This window comes from Rhea pennata, chromosome 1 (genome assembly GCF_028389875.1).
Source record: "Rhea pennata isolate bPtePen1 chromosome 1, bPtePen1.pri, whole genome shotgun sequence".
Classification (NCBI taxonomy): Eukaryota; Metazoa; Chordata; class Aves; order Rheiformes; family Rheidae; genus Rhea; species Rhea pennata.
The window spans coordinates 154,033,932-154,061,461 of NC_084663.1; the positions used below are offsets into that span (position 1 = coordinate 154,033,932).

A 27,530-nucleotide genomic window follows, 5' to 3' on the forward strand; every position below is an offset into this window, starting at 1 on the left:
CCGCCGGGGCGGCCGCCGAGTTGCCGCTCCCCGCTTCCGGGGCTCCGCCGGGCGGGCGGAGCGGGGCCGCCCGGGGAGGGAGCGGGAGGAGCCGCGCCGAGCTGAGCCGAGCCGCGCCGAGCCGTGGCGGGCCGGGCCGGCGCCGGCGAGATGAAGAAGCCGGACGGAAAGGTGGTGCTTCTGGGGGACATGAACGTGGGCAAGACCTCCCTGCTGCACCGCTACATGGAGAGGCGCTTCCAGGACACGGTCAGCACCGTCGGCGGCGCCTTCTACCTCAAGCAGTGGGGGCCCTACAACATCTCCATCTGGGACACGGCAGGTGAGACGCCCCCTCCCCCGGCCCGGTTCGGCTCCCGGGCGCCGCGACGGCGCTGCCCGCCGGCGGCCGCGGGGCCAGAGAGGGCACAGGGGGCTCCCCTCCCGCTTTTGGGGCCGGTTGCCGCGACTTGCCGGCGTCGTCGCTCCCCCTGTCGCCGGGGCTCCGGGTGGCCCGGGGGAGCCGCGGAGGGAGAGGCCGGCCGCGCACCGCCGCGGCCCCCGGGGAAAGGGCCGCGGGGTGGGGGCGCCTGCGGGGCGCCCTGAGGCGCGGCGGTGTTTGCAGCCGGGCCCCCCAGCCTTTTCTTTGGGGTCCTGTTTGAGGACGGCTGTTCCCTCTGTGCTGTCTCGGAGTGGGACTGTCCTGTGACACAGCCACTGGTGGCTTAGTTGTGGTAATATGATCTGTTTTTTCCCCCAAATTCTGACTTGGCCCTAATCTAGAAGCTGCTAATTGAAAAGAGGACAGTCTGGTAACCTTGCTCAGGGTGGGCTTTGTGATTCTGAGAGCCCAAATGCGGGGCCCAGCAGCACACAGAGACGTGAACCCCTCTGTGTGCAGGCTTAGGCTGACGGCCTTTCGCAAGCAGGGCTGGAAGCAGGAATTCTTCCCTTAGCGACTGTGCGTTATTTCAGTATTACTGTAAAATAAGTTGCCTGAAGCAAGTGATCTGGCAGTAGTCCAAAGTCTAAAGCGAAACGTATTTTTGGTGGGTCAGAAGGGACCTTAAAACTGCTAGTCTTGTATTTGGAGCGTGCTTCGCAAAACGTGTGTATACATAAAGACTCTGATGCCTCTTTGCTTTCTTTTGCCTGAGTAGATGGCTTCTGAATGCAAATTCAGGAAGGAGTTAGAGAAATCGCAACTTTTGTAGTTGCTAATGTTCGCCACCAACTGTGGTGTTATCAGGCTGTGAGTCTGAATGCACGCAGCTTTCCAACTGTTTGGACCTGGCTGTTTTTTTCCACCGCAGCAGTAAGAGCCTGCACATAAGGATTTAATGTGCATAGGCGCAGTGCCTGTAGTCTGCTTCCATGTGGGACAGCAGCAAGCGATTCCCAGGCCTGCTCAGCCGCTATAGGCAGCAGCCTCTTGCTCCAGCAAGGAGTGTGGGTTGTGGTTTGGAGCTGTGAGGTGGAGGTGTTAGGAGGGCATGGACTGGGGATGTGGTTTGTGGTTTTAATCATATGAACATTTTGCTCTTGGTTATTAGGTCAGGAAGTTTTTGCTTTGTTTTGTCAAGGACCAGATGACCCCGCGAAATATCTGAGCACTGCAAACATTCTTGCTTATTTAGTTGGTCTTGGGGAAAGTACCTTTTTCAGTATTTTTCTTGTTTTCATGTTTAGCAGAATTTTGGGCATTGCAGACATGAGCATAGCCTTATAGGCAATACAAAGACTGCATATTATATATCCTTGTGAGACTAGAGGAGCTGCAGTAGCATGCAATATTCTATTTTTCACTTGGTGACATTTGGGAGGGAAGTTTACTTGCTATGTCACTTTGTGTCACAATCTAGTCCAAAATGACTTTCTTGAACTAGGAATTGAGAAGGAGGAAGAAAGGGAGTGAAACTGCTGAAAAGTTATGAGAGAGGGGGAAAAAAAAGGCAGGCTCAGGAGGAAAAAAAATAGTCATCTGTTACTGCTTTTTGTACTTACTCTGTTACTGTGATGAAAATTCCCTAAGAGTATCTCCATTTTAAATCAATTTTCAATGTCCTTTGAAGTACTTTTAAAACAGTAAACTTCTTAGAATTGACATTTTTGAATGTGGGGAGTCTTTTGGTGGTAATTGCTGTTTCCTTCTGGCATGCCAGACCCCTGTGAGTGACTAGTGCCAGGCTTTATTTCAGTAGAAGAACCTTGGTAAGAGTGGTCTTCATTTATCTTTTTTGTGCTCTTCTGCTTTTTTACCATTTAGTGTAAAATAACATCCTCCCAGGGTTCCTCTACTGGGTTTAAAATAATAATAAAAAAAATCAGTTGTTTAAATTAGTGCTAGAAGACTATAATACCCACTGTGAGGATTCAGGTTCCAGCTTTATGTGGCTTTCTAGATGTCACACAGATTCTTCTGTCATGCCAAATGTTCTTCTAAATGCACTAGGTGAAGCACATAGAAGATAACCTTTGTCAGGACGTTCCCTTCAGGTGTTCAAAGCTTATTGTCTCTGTAGCACATGGAGTTCCCTCTGGCACCTGAAAGTAGGGTCAATTTAGATGGTGGTGCTTATGTAGCACCTTTCTAGAAGCTTCAGCTGTTTCATGAGCCTTGGGAGGATTTCTGCAGTGGGCTTTCTGAAGTCATATTTGCAGAAAGCCAGTAGCATTGAGGCAGGTGTCCCCTCTTTTGCCTTTTGAAGGCAGGGATGGTTTTGTGTGGTCTCCATATTGACCTGTGCTTCTGCAGAGTGAGGAGAATTCCTTGATCTGTGGATATTATCTCTCTCTGGTGTCATCTACCAGGAAGGAGGGTGCCAAGTTAGCTTTGAATTTTTGTAATAAAAAGGAGTTAATGTTTAGCCCAATTGTCTGTTTATTAATCTGTCATGGCATACTGCTGAATTCTTATGAGGCAGTTATATGGTAATAGAATAAAGATAAATTGTTTTTGTAGCTATGTGCACGTAGATATATAGGAAAATCCAGAAAGAAAAGACTGTCCTGGAGGCTAAAAGTTCTCTAGCACAGTAATATGGCAAAAACAGAGTTCAGCATTTGCATCCTGTTTTACTACATGAACACTGAGTGCCAACGCAAGAAATCTGTGTTAGCACTGCAATATATTGCAATTATACAAGGTTAACTTAAATACATGCTCTTTTTGGATTTTCTTAGTTTGTGCTGTGTTGAGTATGTAAACAGAGTAACAAAAGTAAACGTACATTTATCAACTTTTTTTTGTTTGTTTTAAAGACTGTAATCTCCATAGAAGCCTATAGAATCTTTATTTCATGTTCAGTTTGGATGTTTATTCTATGCTCTGATATGGGTTAGACAGTTGGCTGTAATAATGAAAGCCTCAATACAATGAAACTTCATTTCGGTAATAAGTTTTGTTTTTACAGGATTAGACTTCAGTGACTGAAGAGTGTTTCTGCAGTAGTGGTGATAGATCAAAAGTAGTTGTATGTGAATACTACTGCTGTATCAGATTCATTGCTGATTCCCTGATTTATTTACAATACGTATCACTTTTACTCATCAACCTGTAGATGTTGCATCACTTCTTACTCTGTTACTCAGAAATATCTCACGTCTTCCAGAATTAAATTTGCATGCCAAAGTAACTTGAGTGTGTGTTGCTATATTGTTATCATTGACTAAATCACAGAAATGGATTTGTTAAATATTCAACTAGGTTAGGTCTGAAGAGCAAATGAATTATTCTGGGTAGGGCTCTTCTCTTTCCTGTGCTTTCATGACCATCCTTATCTTGGAAAGTTGCCTGGTCTAGTCTAAACCTTACACGTGCTTATCTGCAAGCCTTGTAAAAGAGCAGTGCAGAAATGTCAGACCTAACTTTTTAATGTAAATACTCGGAGCAAATGATTTAACGTTTTCCATTTTTCCCATCTGATGATTGTAAAAGAAGTTGTTTGGTAGTTGCATTCAGCTCAAGGAAACAAACGAGCTGCAGATGGAAGAATACTTGGGGGAAGCATCGTACGCTTGCCATGCTTTTATCCTCTTTCTTTCCTAGCCATCTACTTTTGACTCTTTTCTCCACTGTCAGAGACTTGGCTACATGTTCTTGTGTCTGACCCAGTGTGGCTGCTCCTCTGTTCTTAAAGTGAAGAATTATTTGTCCATTAGATTCTGACTCCACAAGTTATACTTGCTTGTTTTCTGTTTGGGTCAGCTAATTCAAAGGAACTTTAAAATCCCATGCTTAAACTATACAAAATAGAGAGGAACTGTAAACTTCTAGAATATTTAAAAGAACTAGTCTGCTGGATAGAGACCCTGTTTTCCAAAGCATGCACTCAAATGCTTTAGACTCTCATAGTAGTATGTTTTTTCAGAATCAAGGAACTTAAGCAACATCATCAACAAAAGCAACTTTCTCACTCAGAAGAGTCAAAGGTTAGTGACTCAAGGATGTCAAAGCCACATATAGATATATTTTGGACAGTGCTGAAAGCAACTGTGGGAGAAACTTCAGACTTACAGACTTCGTGCTGGGTGTTGGTTGTGTGCAGCACTGAGCAGCCTTTGATCTCTAGCAGTGCAAATGTGTCCTCCAATTTGTAGGGTCTTTGGTCTGCTCTGCTTTTGAATGCATGGTGCAATTTGTAGGAGTGTTTTGGGCTCTCAGCCTTCTTTTCTGATACCTTTATATTTCAAAAGAAAAAAACCTTACATGTATGTTAGCTTCTGGTCTTTTAATTAGGCATTTGTTCACCTAACAAATTAGCAGTGCCACCAGCAGCAAGGTTTCTTAACTTTTAGTAGTCAGTGTCCCCTCTGTTGTGGGCTTAGTATCAAAGCAGCAGACTGTTACATTAATGAAGAGTCTTTTGTAAAGTACCATATGTGATGGGGTAATAATGTGATGGGGTATATATTTTTTAAATGTGGCTATTGAATTTACCACCAGACAGTCATGCAGCATGATAATGAGGAGACATAAAGGTTAAGCAAGAAAACAGACTTCTCAGCTGCTTTCCTCCCATGTTAAGTTAGCTGTCTGCATGAGAGAACTGACTTGATTTTTTTTCCTTCTATGAATATTCAGCTATAAATTCATAATTTTACCTTTTCCCCACCTTATTCTGCATCTACTGAGTTTTTTTTTCCAGTGACTTGACCTGTTGGTTGTAGTAGGGATGAAGGAGATAAACGTACCCTGGAGATGTCTTTTCTATGATTTAACAGCAGTGTATCTGTGTAGTGAACACTTACATTTTCAGACTGTTTTATCATTCATGTGACTGATAGGTCAGGTCTGGTGAACATATGCAAATTGTTCACGATTTCTGATTTCTGGTACTCTGATTCTTTGGCAACCATGCAGGCTTGTACTCATCTTTCTCTGGGTAGATGTGCTTACCTGGTAGAGAGGAGAGTTTAATTGTAATGGTCTGCCGTGGTACTAGATTTGTCTCTCAGGTAGGTTTTGGGTTCCTTGATTTTGAGTTTTCTTCAGTATTTTTCTGTGTAGACTTACACAGATGCTTCCTTCTGCGTGTATTTTCTCCTGGAAAGCAGGTGTGTGGGTATTGTTCTCGGGAAGCACAGGATGAGGTGTGACCTAGTCTTTTCCAGGCCTGGGAGGTGAGCTTGGGAGGGCTGGTCTCCTTACTGCCCTGGAGTCAAAAGTTACCCTCTGTATAATATCCAACTGGCTGCAAGTAAGAAGGAACTAGCATCCTCCATCATATTGAAACAAAACGGAGGATTTAGGACCAAATGGTGTGCCTTCTTCACAGCTGAAGATTGATAGTAGCTACTCTGTGCAATATTTTGCTGCTTCTTAATTTTAGAAGTTTAAGTCTATAGTGAGAGAGAACAACCTACAAATTAGATGGTTTCTTAGGTTAGTCAAAGTCAAAGAGGACTCTGAAGCACTTGGGAACGCCTTTTGAAGCAAGGTGTGACAGAGAAGCAATTGAGGTTGGGTGCTGGTGAGTTTATGATGAGGTGTGTTTAACTGAGGAGGTCGTTTGGTAGAGGCCGTTCCAGATGTGGCCTCAAAAAGGGATCTTGGGTGTCAGTGATCATTTAGTGAGGAAGGCTGCTGTATTCAGGAGGCTGGAACTTAACAAGATAATTGCAGAGAATAAAATGCCTTGGGCTTGTTGCCTGTGAGTCATGGCTCGCCGACTACTTGCCAGCAAGATTCTCTGATTTTTTTTTTCTTTTAGCCTTGGGGAAAATCATGATGCAGAATATGTTGTTGGCCTCTGAATTAATTGTTCATAATTGTTGCATGTAAAACGGTGATGGCTGGGGACTAGTGCCTCATACATAAATTGCACAGCTTTCCTGGGACTACTGTGTATAGCTGTAGTCTCCATATCCTGAAAAGGAAATGACAAGAGTGAGAGGCTTAAAGAAACAGAATGGTTAGCTGCCTAGAAAAATCTCTTGTATACGTGTGCAAAACCCCTAAAGTGAATTCACTATCAGGGAGTGTTGTATCTAAAGCTTGTGAAGTAGACTCAAAGGCAAGAATAAAGGTTAAGCTTTCAAATATCCATGGAAGCATAGTTTTTTTGTGCACTAGGTGATTTTTCTGCAATGGATGTCTTCTCAGAAGAGTAAGATGAGAAGTGGTTTTAAAATATGAAGAAATAATGAATTATCCAGAGAAATTTCTATTTTTTCCCTGTCCCACAACTTAAGAATGTAAGTACACGTGGTTAAAATCAAAGATGACAAATTCATTGCCACTGAAAGAAAGTGCTCTTGCACACACGTAGTTAAAATACAGGAATTTCTTTTCACAGAGAATGATGAAAAAATTACAACTATCAAAAAGGAACAGGAGATAAAATTGGTGCATTTTATTTACTCAGCTCTGGCTAATTCACTTTATTAATATGGAATTTTGTTTCTCGTGTAATTTCAGTATCTTTCACTTTGGGAGACAGTCTAACATGGAGGGCAAGCTACTTTGCTGTGAGTGTTTGCTACATGCCTCCATGGGTGTTGTGTATGAACCTCTGTGGTAACTTCTGTATTTCAACTCCACGTTAAATCCGTGCTTTATATGCGCTATTTAATAATAGCGTGTAAAGTGAAGACCCTGTTCTGGCCAAAGTGGAAAATTTCTTGACGGTTCAGTGAGAGCCTCAGTTGTATCAGCAATCTGAGATGTGTGCCTGGCTGAAGCTGTCCAGTGCTATGCTGCAGGATTGCTAATGTTCATCAAGGCGTAGCTGAGATTTGCAACTTGAAGTCTTCAGTAGCACTTCAACTTACTTCTCTAACCAAAGATGACATCTTTACTTGCTAATTTTGACCTGGAGCAAGGCCTGGAGTTTTGAAGTAAGACTCTAAATGGTGTGTTGGGATTAATTTTGACAATTTTCAGGTATATCTGAGTGGACAGTGGAAGGCAGAATGAGAATGCATGATAGCCTAGTGTGTGGTGTGTATTTTTGTTTTACTGTGGAAATTTTGCTTTTTGGCTTGGCTGACGTGAATGAGTTCAAAGAAGTCCTTAAGATGATTGAATGTGTCTAATTTAAAACCCTGTGTTAAAGCTCCGGATCCTAGACTGAGGAGATAATGAAAAAAATTGTAATGAAGAATTTGTGCCTTTGGCATTGTATCCTCTCTTCTGTGCTTATTGTGTTCTTCAGATATCTCTGTTAAATTTAATTAACAGATAGCAGAAACGTTAGTTTGTGTTGACTGCCTGCTTTATGACCGTACTGCAAATGGAGAGGGAGGCATGATAAAGAGATCAAGTAAATCAAACAATGGGAAGCAGAATGTGTTGTTTTGAAGTTACTGATAAAATCTGCAAACATACAGAAATTCAGCTTCCTAGTGGATCAGGAACAAGGTGAGGGAGAAAAACATTGTTGCAGAAAGCTTGAAGAATGGCCGAGAACCTGAAATTAGTCTCCTGGTAGGGTACATGCACAGGCTTAAATAAGTGTTCTGTGCAAGAAAGCAAGTTATTAATGCCCAGTTGCGTTCTTCAGATTGAGTATAATATTTGTGAAATGCATACTTGAGCTATCTAAGGAATGACCACTCTTTCAACATTTGTTTTTTTGTGTGTGAGTGTGGCCAGTTATTTCCCCACATCATTCTCTCTCTAGCTGGATAAATAATGCTATGTAGAGCAACAAAAGGCTTCACTATGTGTAACACAAAGATGAATGTGTACAAAGTAACTCTTGTAGACAGTAGTTCTGATTTTTTTTTTTTTTTTTTTTTTTTAATGGGGCACCAGGCACATTCTAGAACAGAAAACAAATAGCTGCTTAAAATAAGTATTGTATGTTTAGGTGCCTAGACTTAAGCAGGCTGAATTTTAGTGTGTTTTTCCATTGACAGTGTAATGAACTTTTGCTCCTTCTTTCAAAAGGAAGGTATCATGGGTGCTTAAAATCTAGGCAGAGGATAGGTACCTAGCTATTAGTTGTATAGTTTTCCAGTTACTTTTAGGGCTCCAATTACTCTTTGAAGGCTCATGTATGGTGAGTACTCTCCTTGTCTCATCTTAAACTACGGTGCGCAAATGATAAAGCTGGACTCATAGCCAGCTCAACACCGCTTTGGCAAAACCGCTCCCGATGCTCAGGCTGGGTGGGTTATCTTCATGCCGTAATTGCTTCTTATCACATAAATAAGTTGTTTGCTTCACAACAAGTATTTTTTCTCTCTATAGCTTACAATATTCAAAAATTACTCTTGAAAGAAACTGGAACATCTCCTTAAGGATGCCTTATGACATAAAGGCTAACTGCAACTTTCTCAAAATTTTCCATTTTGAGAGACCTAATTATTTTCTGCCATTTCATGATGAAGCCACTAGCCATGTGAGCTGCAAGCAATTTTTCTCTATGGCAGCTTTTTATGGCTGATCTGAAGGTGAACTTACTAATTCCCTGCCTGGGGAATGACATTGTAATATTGCAAAATATTTAAACAAATAACCTTTGTTGGGGTATACATAAAGAAAGACATTGAATTTGTGGTGGATAGTGATATGTTTGGAGCTGCTAAAAATGGAATAAAAAAGAATCTATTTTCTCTCCCAAGTCTGAGTGATTAGCTTGCTTTCTAATGAGTATTGGGTAGAACATTCTGGGATTTGATCAAAATTGCAATAAACTCCTTTTCCTGCTACTGCCTTATTGACTATAAATTCACATGGAGTAATTAAAGATGTGCAGGCCTAGGAAATGAGATTTGAACTCAGTGACTTGCATAAGCTGAGTTTATGGAATGGTACTGCGGAGAGCAGAGGTGGTCAAAGGAAATGATTTTTTTTTTTCCTCTCTTAATTTGAATGAACTCTATCAACACAGGGAACTTGGCAGCCTTTACCACAGGAGATTCAGACTCCTTTGGGACAACCAATTTATTAGGCGTACAAGGTTTTCTAATGCGATTAATCTGTTTGGGCTTGGAAAAAGCAAATCTTCTAGAGATCTTTCTAACTCTCTCTCTCTCTCTCTCCCTCCTCCCCCTTTAAAACAATGTTATCAAATGTGTTTGTGAATCTTTTGAGATGTATATATTCTCTTAGGAAGCAGGGCAGAGTTGAAGTTGGCTTCACGTGCACCATCAGAGAGTCAGTCATGGAAGCGCTGTGGTTGCTGCTACTGTAGGGACCTGTGCAAGGTTTATTTTGTAGCTGCTTTACATATACATTTTTTTTCTTTTTTCTTTCTGTTTGAACTTTTTCTTTTTTTTCTGTCTAGTCCATTAGAACAAAAATACATCTTGCTCCTTTTTTGTAGCTGTAGTGATTTTGTGCCCTTGTTGAAATGACCTTATTTTGAGCTCTTGCTCCCTCCCCTTTCCCCAAAGGTTCAGCGTGACTGATTTCCCTCTAGTTGTGCGTGTTACTTCACTGACCGGATTAAGCAGAGCACAGTTTAATGCTTTTTTTTATGTGGAAGTAAACTTCAACTTCTGTCCTTCATGGTGGGGTCTGTGGTCTGCACATACAGATATGTTGTTTTTCTTATTAATTGTCAAAGTTAGAAATAAGGCTCTTGGTTTACAAAACCATAAATTTATTTTCAAGGTTTTTTTTTGTTTATTTTTATTTACATGTTTCTGTTTTCCTGCTGTCCCTTGCTCTCTGCTAGTACAGACAGAAACTGGAGAAGCGAGCAGAGCTTCTGGTGGTTTCAATTTTCAAGAAACAACCAACCCCTCCAGCCTCCCACCCCCTGATGAAGATGAGGCACCTTCCAGGCTTCACAGAAGGGATCATCACATCGAATGACTGGTTTTAGGTCACTGCAAGTGAGAGTGATGTAAAAACAAAATTTTCTGAAAATCTTTTATAGCCTGTTGCTTATTTAAAAAAGTAAATCTTTTTTTTCCTTTTTTTTTCTTTTTTTTCTTTTTTTTTCTTTTTCTTTTTTTTTTCTTTTTTTGAAACTGGAAACATCTCAAACTGCTTTTTTCCCACCCTCCCATCTCCCTGACTCCACCCAGTATGCTTCTTGCTTTACCAGCAGGAATAAACACCCCTATCAGACTCTCTTTAAGACACCAGCATTTTCCTTCCCACAGTAGATAGCTATATGTATCATATTCTTATTGTTTGCCTTATCTTCTTTCCTGTTCTGGCATGGTATGCCCTTTCCACATTACCCCGTTAAACTTTGCGCGCGTGTGTATACATACACACACACACACACACACACACACGTGCGTATTTATTTATTTAAGCCCTCGAAATACAGTGAAAGCAAGACAGTTTCTATCTTTCTGAGCGGTAGAGCACTTTGTGACCTAGACGTGCTGCCTCATCTCCTGTTTAATTATGAAAGACAAGGTTTTAATGCATATCTGCATCTGCAGTCAGTTCCCTTTCCAGTAAGTAGCTTCCCCTTATGGCAGATGAGTCAAAGGGACAGGCTGTTATCACTGCAGTGATAGTAGATTGCTCTTTGTAGCTTATTCTATAAACAAAGTTCAGAACTGAGTTCTTTCTGATTTTTAATGGTGCTCCCATTATGCCAGGTTAAGGAATGTTTGTGAAATGATCAATTTTTAACTGTGCCTATTCTGTGACTTTGATTTCCTTAATCCTCCAATTAGTGCCTCTAAATAGTGAGTACTGAGTAAGCTCTTAAGAGTGCAGGAAAGAAGTCGGAAGTGGAATTAGAAGGGAGAATAAGTGCTAGAAATGTAAAGGCCATGTGTTCCTCTTAGTACAAGTTGTGAAAACACAAGCCACACGTTTTACGATAAAATAATCTGAAAGACTAAGTGTAAGTACTTCCCCGTAGAAACCAGCAGACTGCTGTATGTCTGGCACATTTCCCCTTTTTGGTACTTGCTAAAGGCAGCCCACCAGATCACTAGAAATATGGCCCACTCTTGTTAAATAGTACTACTATCCAGAGACAGTGAAGATGACTGTAATTGAATAGAAACTTGTAGTGGGTGGTAATGAGTGTAAGCAGTTGTAATTTCCTTAAAGACAAATTATGGATGAATGAATTTATTTGTAGTTGAGAATCTGCCCATACATGAACTGGCATTGAAACAAATCATTAAAGATATGTCTAGTGAGTGGCCCCAGGTTTATGTCCTCCATTACTAATGAGTACTTGCCTTCAAAAATTAGATTTTTGAAAAGTAGATTTTTTATTTCAGTTTTTCTAGATCTATAGCCTTCACTTTAGTTCTGCCCAATTAGCAAGCTTTTAATCTTTTTAAAGTTCTGCGTGATGACTGGTTAAAAATCAATTTAAGGATTTCAAACTGGAACTAACATATATCATCTATTACAACAGAGTTATGTTTCATCAGATGATAGTTTAACCTAAAGTAAGAGGCACTTACCAAGTATCTGCAGCAGCAGACCGTCTTTGGGTGCCTGCTATTGATCTGATAGAACATGATTTCCTAATGTGGTTCAGATGACTCTGTATTATTCATTATGCTTGCAAGAATCATTTCTCATTTTTAAAACGTGGTACGGCAGGTCACTTACAACACCAAGAGTTCCCAGACCTCTTTTCTATTTTTTTCTATTTTTTTCTATTTTTTTCTATTTTTTTCTATTTTTTTCTATTTTTTTCTATTTTTTTCTATTTTTTTCTATTTTTTTCTATTTTTTTCTATTTTTTTCTATTTTTTTCTATTTTTTTCTATTTTTTTCTATTTTTTTCTATTTTTTTCTATTTTTTTCTATTTTTTTCTATTTTTTTCTATTTTTTTCTATTTTTTTCTATTTTTTCTATTTTTTCTATTTTTTCTATTTTTTCTATTTTTTCTATTTTTCTATTTTTCTATTTTTTCTATTTTTCTATTTTTTCTATTTTTCTATTTTTTCTATTTTTCTATTTTTTCTATTTTTCTATTTTTTCTATTTTTTCTATTTTTTCTATTTTTTCTATTTTTTCTATTTTTTCTATTTTTTCTATTTTTTCTATTTTTTCTATTTTTTCTATTTTTTCTATTTTTTCTATTTTTTCTATTTTTTCTATTTTTTCTATTTTTTCTATTTTTTCTATTTTTTCTATTTTTTCTATTTTTTCTATTTTTTCTATTTTTTCTATTTTTTCTATTTTTTCTATTTTTTCTATTTTTTCTATTTTTTCTATTTTTTCTATTTTTTCTATTTTTTCTATTTTTTCTATTTTTTCTATTTTTTCTATTTTTTCTATTTTTTCTATTTTTTCTATTTTTTCTATTTTTTCTATTTTTTCTATTTTTTCTATTTTTTCTATTTTTTCTATTTTTTCTATTTTTTCTATTCTTTTGGTGAAACCTAGTCTGGGTTTTTCAGAATATGAATGTTGTGTTTTGTAGACAATTTTTTTTCCAGTGGTGAATAGTGGTGCATTCAGCTGCTGTCTTGGACTAACTTCTTTCTCATTTTTGCAAGGCAAGGTCAGTCTGAAATATTTCTAGCCTTCTTTCTGTCCTTCACTCCCAATCAATTGGGAATGTACTGGTAGGGTTAAAAATTTTTGGAAGTATTGCTTATGGTACTGTCTACATATTGGCTTAGTACTTAATTTAATCTCCAAAAGGAACTATGGTTAATACATTTGGAGCACAGCTGGCAATTTCTACATGTCACAGGACCCCAGTCCCTGTGCTAAATAAAGCCTATTACTTTGTGGAGGAGCACGATGATCTTCAGCTGTGGTGAAGGGCAGAAGGATGCGTTCTCAGTCTTGCCTGGCTGCATTGCCCTAAAATTCTTCCCAGTTGATTCCTGAAGGCTGAAAAAAACTGTTGCCTCTGGTACAAGGTCTCCAGAGATCCCTGAAAATGTCTGTAGGTTGAGCAGTGCCTTGAGAAAGGTCTGGATACATCTTGAGTTGTGTTCAAGCAGTGTGATTGCCAGCTCACTGGTGTTGGTGACTCTGGTGGCTGGGTTATACTGGTCCGTGCCATAGTCACTCTAAAGAATGCAATGCAGGTATTTGTGCTGTTTCCTGCACAGCTGAACTTTGCCTCTGCTAGGCTCATGGGAGTCATCTGCTAGAGACTACTCAACCATGGACTTGAGTGCAGACCTATATGTTGGTGATTTAGTTTCCTATGCTCAGATAGGGATTTGAAGACTGAGAACTGAGAGGCAGAAATATTTTAGATTTTTTTGTGGTTGAATAGGTGATATGGAAAATGAAAAATAAAGATCATCAATTAAACTCTTTAATTTTGTTTATACTTGTATACAAAATTCTTCTGAAAATATAATCCAAAGAGTTTATTACTTATTTCATATATATATTTATATAGTTATTTCAATAACTATAAACAATTTTTCTTCTATAAAATGTTGCAGTCACTTAAGATGTTTTTATTAATTTTAGAGTATTTTCATGCTCAAAAATGGTATGATTTACTGTATTGACTTTGATCATGTGTAGCTACCCTTCTGCTATTCTGCAAAAATCTTTGTGGGAAATTTTGCTTTAAAAGAAGAATTCAAAAGAGATATCTAAGACACAAGCAAAGTGTCTAATGAGGAAGTTGAAAACCTTAAGTAAACTCAAAACAGGAATAAAAATGGATAAAAACCAGGAAGTGTTCTCATTTTGTGAGGGAATGGGCAGAAGCGGATGTGCCACCTCTCTCCACTGAGAGGAGGAACAGCTAACTGGGGTGTTAGGACTTCAGAAAGCTTATTGATCCAGGTTTACGAGGCATTAACTTCAGTTAATGCTCTCCATCTCTGCCTGTTTTTAATCATTCCCCTGTATCAATGTTTGCTTGGCTGAGTTAGAAGCCAAGTCCACTCACCAGCTCCTTACGGAGCAATGTGAAGTGTCCAGTAGGTGCGGTGGTCTACCAGGTCCTGCGCAGCTTGTCAAAAGGCCCTAAGTTAAACCAGGCCATGCATTTCTGCTGAAGCTCAAGACCAAATTCTGAGCTCAAAGAGCAAACTTGTGAGGGAGGGCGGCTGGGCTTTGAAGATCTCTCTCTCTCTTTTTTTTTTTTTTTTTTTTTTTTTTTTTTGAGTGACTCTAAAACCTGCAGATGAAGACCTGGTAAAGACCTCTGCTTGGTAACTGCCTTGGTACACAAGGGGTCATCATCCCTGCCTGTTCTTCCGTGGGAAAGAACTGTAAATTCAAGGAAAAAGTATCAGCTTTCAGCTAGTGGAAAGCGAAACAAGCTTCCTTTAGAGCTGTCTTTGTGGAAGGTGGATTCCCTTTCTGTAAGCGACCTTCCCTGACGAGATGGGTTGGTATGCAGAGGGCTGCGTGCCAAGAGGCTGAGCGCCCTGCGTGGACATAAGCACAGCTCTGTAACTGGCCTCTCTGTTACCTGTCACATTTGACCGCTTAGCGCTGCTGCAGATAACTATTTGGTGCTCCTGCTTCCTGCAGAACTCTTCCCAAGTGAATTCTAAATTTCTTTCTTTTTCTTTTTTTTTTTTTTTCCCTTTTCAAAATCCACAATGGTTTTGTTCCAGTTGTATCTTTGCTTAAGGAGGTTGGTCATCTGCCACATGACCAGTTCCTTCTTAAGTGGCCATTTAAAATTCTTTTAAGCATAAAGTTTCAGAAGAATTTCACATCGCTGCTTAGATTTTGATTACTAAAAAACCACATTTCTAAATCTAAATTTCTAAATCCTTTCACCCCCCGCTCCCATTTTAGTTACAGATGTAGGGAAACTTAATACACGTAATTCTCAAGCTCTGTGTCACGTTCTATTTTTGGCAGTGATCATGTTCCTGCTAGATTTCAGCTAAAGCAGAACATACCCTCTTAGACGAGATAAGAATGTCTGGTAGATCTGGCATCCCTTCATTTCTTTGGCCAGACTTTGATGTTTCGATAAAATGTCTTCCTCTGAAACCTCGCTGTTGTGTAGGGGGAAAGGTAAATATTGATGGTGTTCTTTTGGGTTGTGTTGCAGAAACAGTCGAGAAGTGCTTGCTGGGGTGGCAGGACTAAGGTCAATTCTGTTTTTCTTACGTAAGACACTTTGCTATGCTTTCAGACAGCTGAAAATACTGTGAACTGCTTGAAGCTTCTGGGGATGTTTCCTTCTCTTAAAAATAAACAAAGCAGATCAAGAGAGCTAAACTAAACGGGTGGCTTGAATCAAAGCAAGTCTTACCTCACTAAATGAAAAAGGCAGCCAGGATGGTGGAGGGGTCAATGGGATCTTTAACTGCAAATATATTTTTTTTTGTCAGTTCTACTCAAAGTTTTTATTTTGCAAAAAGCATGCCAGATAGTGCAGCTAGGTACATTTGCCTTGTGCTGTTAAGCATAATACGGTTAAATTTAAAACTCTGGAAAGAAACCATAGTGGTGAAATAAAGTTGGGGTTTCTGTGAGAGCTTTGATTTTGAAAATAGAATTTGTTTCAAAGCTCAGACTTGATTTTTATCAACATAGTAAGTTAGTTTCTTGTCAACAAGAAAATAATTCTGTATTTATGCAAAAACATATTTCTAATATTCTTTTATCTCAGAAATGTTGAATATATATATATTTTTTGTGGGTGAAGTCTTGTAGAATACAAAATAGCAACCATCTCTGATAGTATTTATTTTTCTTTGTATAGGAGTTGTGAAGCTCCTTTGCTAGTGAGGACGTTTTCCAGTTAGATACCATGAATCTGTATTTAGTCCGATGCACACAGTATATCAGTCTCTTTATAAAAAGATGATTTCAGCTAAAATTATGCAGGGTAAGCAAACATACAAGGCTGTACAGGAAGACAGACTAATGATATGGAGTGCTGCTAACAGGTTAAGCTAGATTCATTTGGGCAAAAATATGTCTTTTGTTGTGAGGTCTGTTGAATTGGTAGTAGATGGCAAACTGACTGAGCTTTTGGTACTCTGTGGTGCCCCAGAGCTTAAGTTTGTTCTGAAAAGTATATGGCGTGTACAGAGAGGTGAAAGTAGTAAAGAGTTTAAGTTCACCATGTAGCTTTAGTGGGATCACTTTATTTTACAATCTTGGATGTAGAATAATAAGGAAAGGTTGGAGAAAAGAGCTACGAGCATGGTTTAGGGTAACTGATAGAAACAAAGAGCATGAGTATTAACCTTGTTTTTGTAAGGCCAAAGATTTTATTGTTAAGTGACACAGGTGTACCTTTTAGGGAAGAGAGTTTTTTTTTAAAGGGATACTTAATGAAGAAGCTCTATCAAAATCCAAGGTCTTAAAGCTGAAATGCAGAAAACTTTAATTTGAGGGATATTAAAGTTGTTTGACTGCCTTCTGAAATACAAATTCTTCCTCACTCCCAAGATGAGGGATGACCAAAATTCTGTCATTGTTGTTATGCAGTAGATCAGGCTCAAATGAAGATTAAACTTGATCTCTGGCCTTACTCTGTGAATCTATCTGTCTGTCTTTATTTTTTTGGCTTTGAAAGCTGAATCTCCTTCTCATAAAAGTGTCCAACAGGACTGTCCTTGGATGGGTAGATGAAAGTCTTCATTGCCAATTATGGAATGAAAATTGAGTAACTGCTTGTGAAGGCTGGATGAAGAAAGTTTCTGGGACAATTTAAACTAGTTTGCAACTCAGTAGTACAGAATTTGAAAAGATTGGGTGATGTTTATTATATCTGAAATGTGGGTGAGAGAATCTGTCTGCAATGATCAGCTTTTTTGATACGGCTCTGACTCCGCATACTCTGAAGGGCTATAGCAATGGGTTGATCTTAATGAATGTAAGATGAACTGCCAGGCATGTGCTGCTTTTAAAAAGTGAAGCCTCTACTTAAAATCACATTTCTCTGTGAACTATCACACTGTTAACTGTCAAACAAGCAAAGCAAGTTTTTAGCTGAACCATGGTTCAGCTGCTGTTTCTTTAAAGATGTGCTCTGATTTAAGGCTGTCTGTCTTTGAGTGATTTTTTTTAGCACAACAGAACAAAATTTAGCAACCAGAAATTTATTCTGGAGCTTATACCAATGTGTGTTTAAAAAGATAACTCTTTCTTGGAGCATCTGAAAAAATTCACATTTGCTTAAAATTTCCCGTTTTCTGTAGCCAAAATTCCCATTATGTTTTATTCTGATATTTTTATTCAGCTGACTTCTGTGTGCCCTTTTGCTGAAGAAGAATGCATCACAGCTTCAGATAAAGCTCAGATGGTCTTGTAGGTCATTAACCACGTCTTATGGAATTTGGCATGTGACTTGTACTGCACTATGCTCACATTATTCCCATGTAACTGTTCAGTGTGCTGGTTGTCCTACCTAACAATAAAAGGACCATTTACATGAACTTCTTAGGATGAATTGTTTCATATGTGTTGTGCCAAAATCCCACTTTTTGAATGTTTATTGAGTTGGTGTTTTTATAGCTAGCATTGAACAGTTAGTTGAAACTGCTTGACCAACTGGTATAGTCGCAAGTTTGACCAAGGAATGCTACATGGGGGCACACATGTGATTTTCCCAGTCTGTTAGGGTATTTTGAAACGATTATGCAATAAATGCTCTGGTTGTATTTAGCAAAAAAGCCAAAATACAGTGGTAAGCACTTTTTTTAACTGATGAAAACCATAGAAAGAGAAGCAAGTCTAATGACAGTTCCTACTGTCATTTATTTCAGCTTGCTGTTTATGTTACCTTTTTGGGGGGAAAGCTGTAACTACAAATAAACTTGAATCTACAAAGAAGTAGAGTATTATTTTAAAAAATTATTAGTCATTTTTAAGGGAAGGCTCTTAGTTTAAAAGATAGGTGAAGTAGCTCAGATTTTTAGGACAAAATTCTTTACTTCTAATTTGATGGTCCCTGCTGAAACATGTCCTGCAAACCTTATTTATGACATGTCAGTTATTTATAGTTGAGCTATTATATTTTAAGGGAGGAGTAGGAAAAGTAGTCTGAATATAATTTACTTTGTTAAATTTGTTAGCATTCTTAGGTATAGAGAGTACTGAAATTTCTAATTCCAGTAAATAGATGTCCCGCTTTTCTTTATTTCAGATGCTTTCCACCTTACTTGTCTTCCAGTGATTCTTTTTTTGTAAAGATTCTGAATTGATTCCTTTCTCAGCCATTATTGGTGGTAACTGCAACTCAAAAAAAAAAAAAAAAAAAAAAAATCATGTGCTCTCTTTGTATCAGAATAAACAAAATGAACAAAACTTCTTTGATTTTTTTTTGTCCTTTCCTATAGTTCGTATTTTTTTAAAAACCTTTTCTTAAGGTTTCTTGCTTTCTATATCTGTTTCCACGTCTGTGTTTTGTGAAACATAGTAGGGAGAAGTATGTGATTAGTTCTTAGTGCCCTCTCTAAAGCAGGGGAAGTAAAAATGATTTACTTTTTAATGAAAGCTGCTATTTGCTGGTGTAGACTAGCCTTCCAGGCACTAGTCTTCTGTTGGCAGAATGTGAATAGCTTATATAGATGCTTGAAAGGATTTTGGTTTTGTTACTTAAAGGAGTGGAAATAAAGGACAAGTTTATATTTTTTTTTTTCCTTTGCAGATTACACTGAAAATAAAACACCCAATAACAGGCCTTGATGTTTGGTAAAACTAATCATTCCACCCATCTTTTTCCAAGCGCTTTTATAGCTTCTCCTCTTATTCCATGGAGTATATATTAATATCTGGTAAATATATTGGCACAACTGCAGGGGAAAAATAGTTATATAAGTAGTTGATTTATGGTTAAATTTTTTAAAATTGCATTGAAGAATTAATCCTTTCAAGGTGTATTCAATTAAAATTCACTGTGTATTTTTCTTTTTAATTGTTATGTACCCCAGATAGTGCTGGACCACTGATGCTACTTTAGCAGAAATCTCAAAAGTGTCTCTTCAATACCTTTATTTACACAGAAGGTCACAACTTAATCTCTTGGGATAGATTCATACTGGCACACCATATATCATAAATTTGGGATTATAGTCCCAAAGCGTTTCACATTTTATCAAAACCATTCTTTGGCCCCAGTTATATAACCAGTTGGGTTTTCTTGAATAAATTATTAGGTTCTTCATACTCAGTTTAACAGATCTGATTTTGTTTGGTTTTAATATTTGGTAGATTTCTATTTTATATGTACTACCATGTTGTATAGGATTTCTGCATGTGAATTCCATGGAAACTAGATTATACCAATATGACATAATAGCACTTCCAGATCAGGAAAATAACATAACAATTCTCCTTTATAATAGTGCTCTGAACTTATTTCTTGAGACCTGCTAGTAATTCAAATGTCCTTCAATTGAATATCTTAGAAAATATCTCCTGCTTATGGTTAGTAAGGCTTTCTTGTCTGTGACAGATAGTTCAAATACATTGCTCGCTCATTGCAATTTGGGGCTTGTCTCCCTTTGGATATTGTGTTCTCTTTTTATGTGAAGATATTTGTAGCAGTATCCTGAATATGTGCCTTCCTGAAAGCTGGCCTTTAGAGGACGAGAATAACTGGTTCAGTGTAATTCCTTAATATAGATAAAAGCAGCGGTGTAAGTTTTCTAAAAGCTGTCTGGCTTGGAGCTTAGTAACTTTGGACAAAAGGTTGTACGCTCTCTATGCTAAGTAGCGTGACTTATGTGTATGTGCGGGTGTGTTGGTGAGGGGAAGGAATATAGCTGCACTGTGGCCATGCTTTTGTGTGCTTTTTATGTTTTAAATTAGAGTGGAAAGAAAAATTCTTTACAGCCTGAAGTTGTGTTAATTTTTATTTTATTATAAAGGTGTTTTGGAATGTTCCCCGTTTTCTGCAGCTAGATCTGAGGGTATTTAAGTAGTTCATACAGAAATGTTGTGCAGTGGATAAGTTCTAGACTTTCTAGTCTTGGCTTTTTGTGTCCAAATAAAGTACCGGTTAATAGGGTATAATACGAATTTGTGCTGTTTCTTGTGTGACTGTTTCAGATGACTGAAGGATGATGCTCCATTTGGTCATGATTTCCTGTCTTAGCTAAGTGAGAGGTCACTCGTTCTGAACTGAGGTTTATAGCAAGAGAACTTTGCAAGCCTAAAATAATTCACGTTTTTGGAGTGGAGAAGTTTAGAGGGACTTGGGAGGCTCAGACTCCTTCAGAACTATTTGCTCAAATACTTCAGAACTATTTACTCTTTAAGTCAAAAATACATAGATTTTAGATTAAAAAAAGAGATGATCTCTTTTGCCATTTAAATCTTTTAAGATGAGATAGAGATTCTTGACTTAGAAATTGAGTGCAAGTTGCATTTGGAAGTAGAATAGGCTTGTCTGAATCATATGACCTTGAGGCTGCTTTCTTGACTGGTTTTGATGGTTTTTCTTTGGAGAGATGCACTGAGGCGTTTTTCTTTGTTGGCTTAACTGATGTGGTGGTGGTTTTCTTCTACGTGCAGCTCTTTCTACTTCACAAGTTGAAAGTGAAGCCCTTTGGGTAATAAGATCAGTACTTTTCTATGTTTCTGTTGCCTTCTGCCTTTGCCAAGGCTTCTGTACTTTAATAACTCCAATAGAAACTCCTGAAATGTGGCACAGTCCTCATCTTGGATGGTGATTCATCTCTGAGTAATGAGCATAAATAAAATAAATATTTTGTTTGATTTTTAGTAGAGCTAGAGGTTGGCTGCATTTTGAGAAGTCAGTGTACACGAGTGTATGTAAGTTATTGAGGGAAGGCAAGGGTGGAGTTTAAATGCATTTTCTAGTTACTCAGGGTTGCCCCCTTCCCCTTCCCCTTCCCCTTCCCCTTCCCCTTCCCCTTCCCCTTCCCCTTCCCCTTCCCCTTCCCCTTCCCCTTCCCCTTCCCCTTCCCCTTCCCCTCTTTTATTCCATGGGAAGCTTTGCCTTGGAGCAAAAACAAAGGTTGGCATTTCTTATGGATCAGGAAATCATGAATTCAAACAGCTTCTGGGTGCATAAAAAATTGAGTGCTCCAGTGTTTTCAGACTCATTCCTTTCCACTAATTCCTGCTTATGCTGTCCATTTTAATCCTTTGGGGGTAGAGAGCTTTATTTTTATCTTCAACTAAACCACAGACGTAGGCCAGTCCTTCTTAATAAAGTGCTCAACTTCAAAGGAAATGGGATGAAGCATCCAGAAGGAGTAAATACCAGCCTTGAATAAGCAATAAAGAACGGTGTTGACTTCATCAGGGTCTCACCTGTGAGCAGGGGCATTTTCCTGCAGCCTTCAAGGACTGCTACTGTTAGCTCTTTGGTAGTCAGTGGATTTCTTGGTCTGCTTGTGCAAACAGAAGCTGCAGTTCCTAGCCAACTTGTTTCCTCTGTGCTTTTTAAAGGGTTATAGCTACACTGCTGCGCCTGTGGTCAGAGGGAAACGCTGTCCCTCGAAAGGGAGCTGCTTTTGAGGCTGCCCTTCTGCTCACCCGGGTGTTCCTGCTGAAGTAACCTGTGAACCCTCATCTCACTGCAGCAGAACTCTTTAATTCCGTGTTAACGCTATTCTCTGTGCTATGTCATGGGTGTCTTGTCTTTCTTTTTTTTTTTTTTTTTTTTTCCCTCCCTGTTTCGGTGCTCTCTCGGGGGCACAGTTCCTGTCTCACTCTGCATATGCTCAGATACACCGTAAGAGAGAATGGAGAAGATGAAAGGGAAAGCCTAGCTGATACCTGGCGTCTGCACTAATTCTTCTCAATCCTGTCCAGGTTATGGTTCTGTTGAAACTACAGTGAAAAGCCTTGGAGAGTGTCTGGTTATATGGGCTGTCTCTGGAACTTTCCGGGCAATTTTGGTGCACTCCTGTCCAATTTTAATACAATACGAACATGGTTCTTTCACTCAACTTCATATCCTTTTCCTCACTATTACTTTAGAAACCCAGAGTTTAGGTCCCCTTTCAGACTTTGACATCAGAATAACAACAGCTCTTCTTCAGTACTTTCTGGAAGACCTTTCTAGCTGTTTAGTATTTGTGGTGTCTTATTTCCTCAAGGCTTATAGCAAGAGTCTATTTTTTCATTTCTGTATGCTCTCAATATTGAGACGTTTCAAATTTGCTCTTCCTGTCGAGGATTTCTTGAAAGTGTGCGTGTGGGAAGTTGTGTTACTACTTAAGGTGCAGTGAAAGCCTTCGAAGAGGTGGTGGTAGGGAACAGACTCAAATCTGGCCAAAGAAAGTCTCTCGCTGTCCTGAACATCGGGCAGCCTGTTACAGCAACTTAATAGGTTACTTCAGGTACCTTCTTCTGGGGCTGGAGGACAGGAGGAGCTCCAAGAAGCGGGTCAGGGCAGCGATCTCAGCAGTGCCGCTGCCCAGCAGATCCCGCAGCGCAGGCTGCGGGCCCTGAGAAGGGCCGAGGGAGCCCCGGCGAGGCTGCGCTCCTGTCGCGGTAAAATGTTCGTGCGGGTTACAGCCTTCCAGCTGAGAGGTATGGGTGCTACGGGAAGCTTTCTAGAGCAAAGCCACGGCCATAGGTCTTTAAAAAGTTTAAAGTACAGTTTAAAAGTAGCTTTGCTAATTTATCAGATGTGCTTCTTGCAGGGGTCACTACATCCGCCTTTGAATTTCTTAAGAACCTTACAGTGCTGAGGCCCTTTTGCCTCCAGTTTTTTTGGTTTGTTCGTGGCGAGCCATCACAGGATTTTGAAAAGGCCTATTGGCTGCATTGCTCCGGGATGGGTGAAGTCTCTAACAAGATTTCATATTCTTGCTGGAGGAGCCTTTGAGAAGCTAATGGGAGCCTTTGGGAATGGTAAATGTTGCAGGCAGTGGGACAGTCGAAAGAGCATGGAACTGCTGTAAATAAGGCATGATATATAGCTGAAAAGGAAGATGAAGTTTGGGTTTGATCGCTTGGCTTTGAGAATTTCCCCGGTGTTATTTCTTTGTGGTTGCTTTGGTTCTCTGCATTTGTGATAGTTTTGCCTCTCTTGCATAGTTTTGACTTTTTTTCCCCACATCCAGGATTGTTCCAGCCTATTAGAGCTACAAGTGGTCTGTACAAGGAGACTGTGCAGCCAACAATAAACTATGCATTTTTTTTCTGCATGTTTATGTAGCTTGTGGGGGTGAGCAAAAGAGACTATCCATAATTCCTCTGATATAATTAATCCCTTATGCAAGACAAATTCTTCATACTGTTTTTTTTTTTTTTTTTTTTTCTTTCTGACAATGTGTAAGTTGTAGAAGTAGCCAGTTTGTAGGTAGAATGAGTGTGTCATGGTTTGTATTATGCTGTGCAAGAGAACTGATTAAATTAGCATACAAATGCCATAAAACAAGTACTAGTATTGTTCTAGCATTTGGTTGCTGTAGTAAATGACTTTGGAGGCTGGATTTTATGGCTTAGGCATCTGAAGTGGGAGAACTGTGCAGAATATATGTTCCTTTGTGGCTTCCAGACCGCAATATAATAAAGAATTCTGATGAAAACAAAGTAGGTCATGGCAGAAACTGCCAGTTAGAAATTAGAGACTTTTAAGAACTTGCAGTGCAACTGAAAGCACAACTTTGAACATTAAATTTAAGAAAAAGTGTAAAAGCACCAATGATCTTCCTCCCCTACCTCCCAATCCTGTCCTGACCCAGAGTCAGAGGATCTCTCTCTCTTTTTTTGTTTAGTTTTGTTCTTTTCCCATTTTTCTTACTTTCCAGATCACTGGTTAAAGAATTTCTTTTACTGCAGGAAAATGAACCAGTCTATATAAAATACCACAGATGCAGTTCTCCATAATCTTGCCTTTCTGAACTCCATTCACTGAACTTTTGACTGAATCAACATCTTGCAACACCAGTTGCCACACTCCGTTTATTATCTGTGTAGAAAAAAATTTAAACCCATGCATGATTTTTGATAGGGTATCCCCATTTCCTGTGTTACAATAAAGAGTAAATAGTTGTTTCTGGGTTACTTTCTCCTGTGCTAGGCAGGAATTTAAAACAGACTTCTGTTTATACCCTTTTTTCCAATCATCTTTTCACCAGACCTCGGAATCCCCCTGTCTTTCCTTGTGTTGTACAAAAGTTTGTCATACTTCTGAGCATTTGTCACCTTACTTTATACCTCTTTATATTGTACTTTGCACTATGTTCCTTTTAAAATTTATTTCTCTGACAGTTACCAGAATTTCACACAGTGTTCAAGATGAAACAAGCTGTGAATTTAAGGTTCTGACTTAATGTTTTCCATTTTTGATTTACTAGTATCTGTGGTCTCTTCTAACCAACATTAAGTAGTATGCTGAGGAATTTCAAAAGACTGTCTGCAGTGACTCATATATATATATATGTATACGTGTGTATATATTCTCACAGACTGGAGATAAGGCTCTAAGTTATAATTGTATGTTCATGTGCAGATGTGTTGTTTTCTGAATACACAGAAACCTGTATTTTTCAGCATGAATTTCTTCTGTCTTTGCTATTCCACAGTCATTTACAAGGATTGCATGATACTGTAACTTGTGGTGGTCAGTAGACTTGTGCAAAAGAAGAATGTAACCAGATCACTTCCATGTCTCTTAGAAATGGAGCCCCTGTGTGAAGTGAAGTGTTTTAAGTGTGGGTTTTTTTTTTTTTTTTTTTTTTTTTTTTTTGGAAGCCGCATTCTTTTCTTGTCTCTTTCTCTGTTCATTCACAATTCTGTAGTGATCTCAGGCTGAATCTGAGGACCACTTGAAATCCAGGGTGCTTTATCTTTTCGCAGCTGGGTTTCAGGAATTAAAGTGAATGTGCTGCAGCAAAAACACTACACATAGCTGCTGACTGGAGCAAGTTGCAGTTCTCCATAGGAGAAGAAAATACTGCTTGCCTTTCTTCTGCCTTATTTCCCATGGTCTCTTGGAAGCTACTGAGGAGCATTATTTCCTCCTCAAAACTTTAAGAAGGGTAAATTTTGTCTTCCAAGAAGTAAATTTTGGAGACCATTAAGGCTTTGGTGGAAGTGTTGTTAGAGATTCACTGAATGATAAGCAAGGAGAAATGTTTTATTATTAATTGCTGGTGCTTGTGTGATGATCAGAACAGTTTCATGAAAAGATAAATTACTGTTAATGAAGTTAGGGTTCTATATTGTATGTGTTTAATATTCTTTAAGAAGAGTAGGTATTTATTGTGGGGCAGACACATAATAGTGCAGGATTTGTATGGCATTATTAAAGAAAAAAATCCTTTCCTGTAAAGCCAATGTACCCTGAGAACTGTGAACATATACTCAAAGTTTAAACTGCTTACTGAATTCTTCAAAACCTAGGGATAAGTGGGCTGCTGACTTTCAGCCAGGATTTCTTAACTGGATTTACTTACAAATTGTGTACCGCATTTATACACCTAATAAATTCTAGTTGAGTTTGAAACACTGGAACTTAATTTTTGTTTGTAAATGGTTAGATAGGTGGAATGGGCCATCTGTTGATGCAAGCACAGGGTAGCTGTTTATGTGGCATAAATAAAATAACATGTTTTTTTTTTCCCCAACCTAAAAATTCTTAAATTCTTTTACTCAGTTAACTATGTGGCTTCCAGTACACTAACTGTTTTTTTGTTTTGTTTTTGGTTTTTTTTTGCTTTTATACCCTTGCCAGGACGGGAGCAGTTCCATGGCCTTGGCTCTATGTACTGCCGAGGAGCAGCTGCCGTGATCCTCACGTACGATGTAAACAGCCTCCAGAGCCTGATGGAGCTGGAAGACAGATTCTTGGCGCTGACAGATACTGCAAGTGCTGACTGCATTTTTGCTATTGTTGGAAATAAAGTTGACCTCACTGATGACTGTGCTTTATCACCCGAAGCAGAGGATGAAAATAGACCTGAAAAGTCCCCTGCCAGCTGTGGCTCAAACAAGGTGCGAAAACAAGTCCATGCAGAGGATGCGATTGCACTCTATAAAAAGATACTGAAATATAAAATGCTGGATGAGAAGGATGTTCCAGCAGCTGAGAAGATGTGCTTTGAGACCAGTGCAAAAACGGGGTATAAGGTGGACTACCTCTTTGAAACAGTCTTTGAGATGGTAGTACCAATAATTGTAAAGCAGAAGGCTGAGGGACCACCACAAACTGTAGACATTACTGATTACAAACCAGCAAAAAGGACAAAATCTGGCTGCTGTGCCTGAATGACTTCTGTGATGTAGGAAAAGGAAGGGACTGTTCACTGTAGCAATCTGAACAGTAAGAAGTGCTTAGAGTTCACCAGAGAAGTCAAAGAATAAATGGACTAAAATGGTGTGTGAATAAAAATATATCTTCTGAACATTAAAAGTTTCTGGGAAACTCTGTTAATGAGAATGAGCGAAATTATGGAGCAAAACTTCCTGGTTTCAAAGGGCTCTAAAGACGTAGCAGTACATGTTAGTACAATTGGTAGTGACAATCGTTTGAGCAGTCTTGAAGGAGTCTTATTTTTAATGACTCGCCATTTAATGTTGCATGTAAAGTATCTGTTTATGTACTGTATACTGCTTTCACATGACTGTCATCTTTCTCCTTGTGATCTGAACTTTGGAAAATTGAATACATGGTACTTTTTTTTTATTCTCAAAAAAGAAAAAAGAAATCCAGATATAATTTATATTTGTAGCTAATAAAGAAATTACAGTCTTTTAATGTCAGCTATGACAGTGTAAGATTCAGAAGCTGTACTATTAAAGTCACTGTCGATATGGACTATTCATGTGGAGACTTCATTAATGTCAATTCTGCTCCTTTTGGGAGCTTTCATGTGTTAACAGGCAGTGTCATGTGTTTTGCTGCTTTAGTTCTAAGTTGCAGGAGAAAGAAAATGAACAGAAAACCTTTCATTTGTAATTATTTTTAATGTGGTCTGCAAAGTTTGTGGGGAGGGAAGGAAGCTATGGTTGGACTTTAGTTTGCCTTTTTTTGCAGATCCCTCTTTAATACCTGCATTCCTTCTCCTTACCAACTCTGTAGTTGTGTCCAGATGAGGCTACAGCTTTGATTTCAGCAGCTGTGTGTGACATTGCCTCTATCTGAAGGGAAGTGAGGACTGGCATTTTTCTGATGTGAAGCAGGCTAATGCTGTAGGAAGGGAAGAGAAACTGCCTTTTGTGCAGTAGGAAAGCACATGAAGACATACTAATGAAGTGTGTGGTTCCTGTCATTGCTGCAGTGAAGAAGGTGGGCTAATACTACTACTAGCACTTCCCAACCCTCCCAGCTAC

At 38.9% G+C, this 27,530-nt stretch overlaps 1 protein-coding gene across 1 annotated transcript; it reads left to right on the plus strand.

Moving 5' to 3' along the window:
* Positions 1-27,015, plus strand: RAB20 (RAB20, member RAS oncogene family). Its single transcript, XM_062566783.1, has 2 exons — positions 1-322; positions 25,933-27,015. Exons 1-2 carry the CDS (start codon positions 151-153, stop codon positions 26,463-26,465), a joined length of 705 nt encoding a protein of 234 aa, XP_062422767.1. The 5' UTR covers positions 1-150; the 3' UTR covers positions 26,466-27,015.
* Positions 27,016-27,530: the final 515 nt, after the last annotated feature.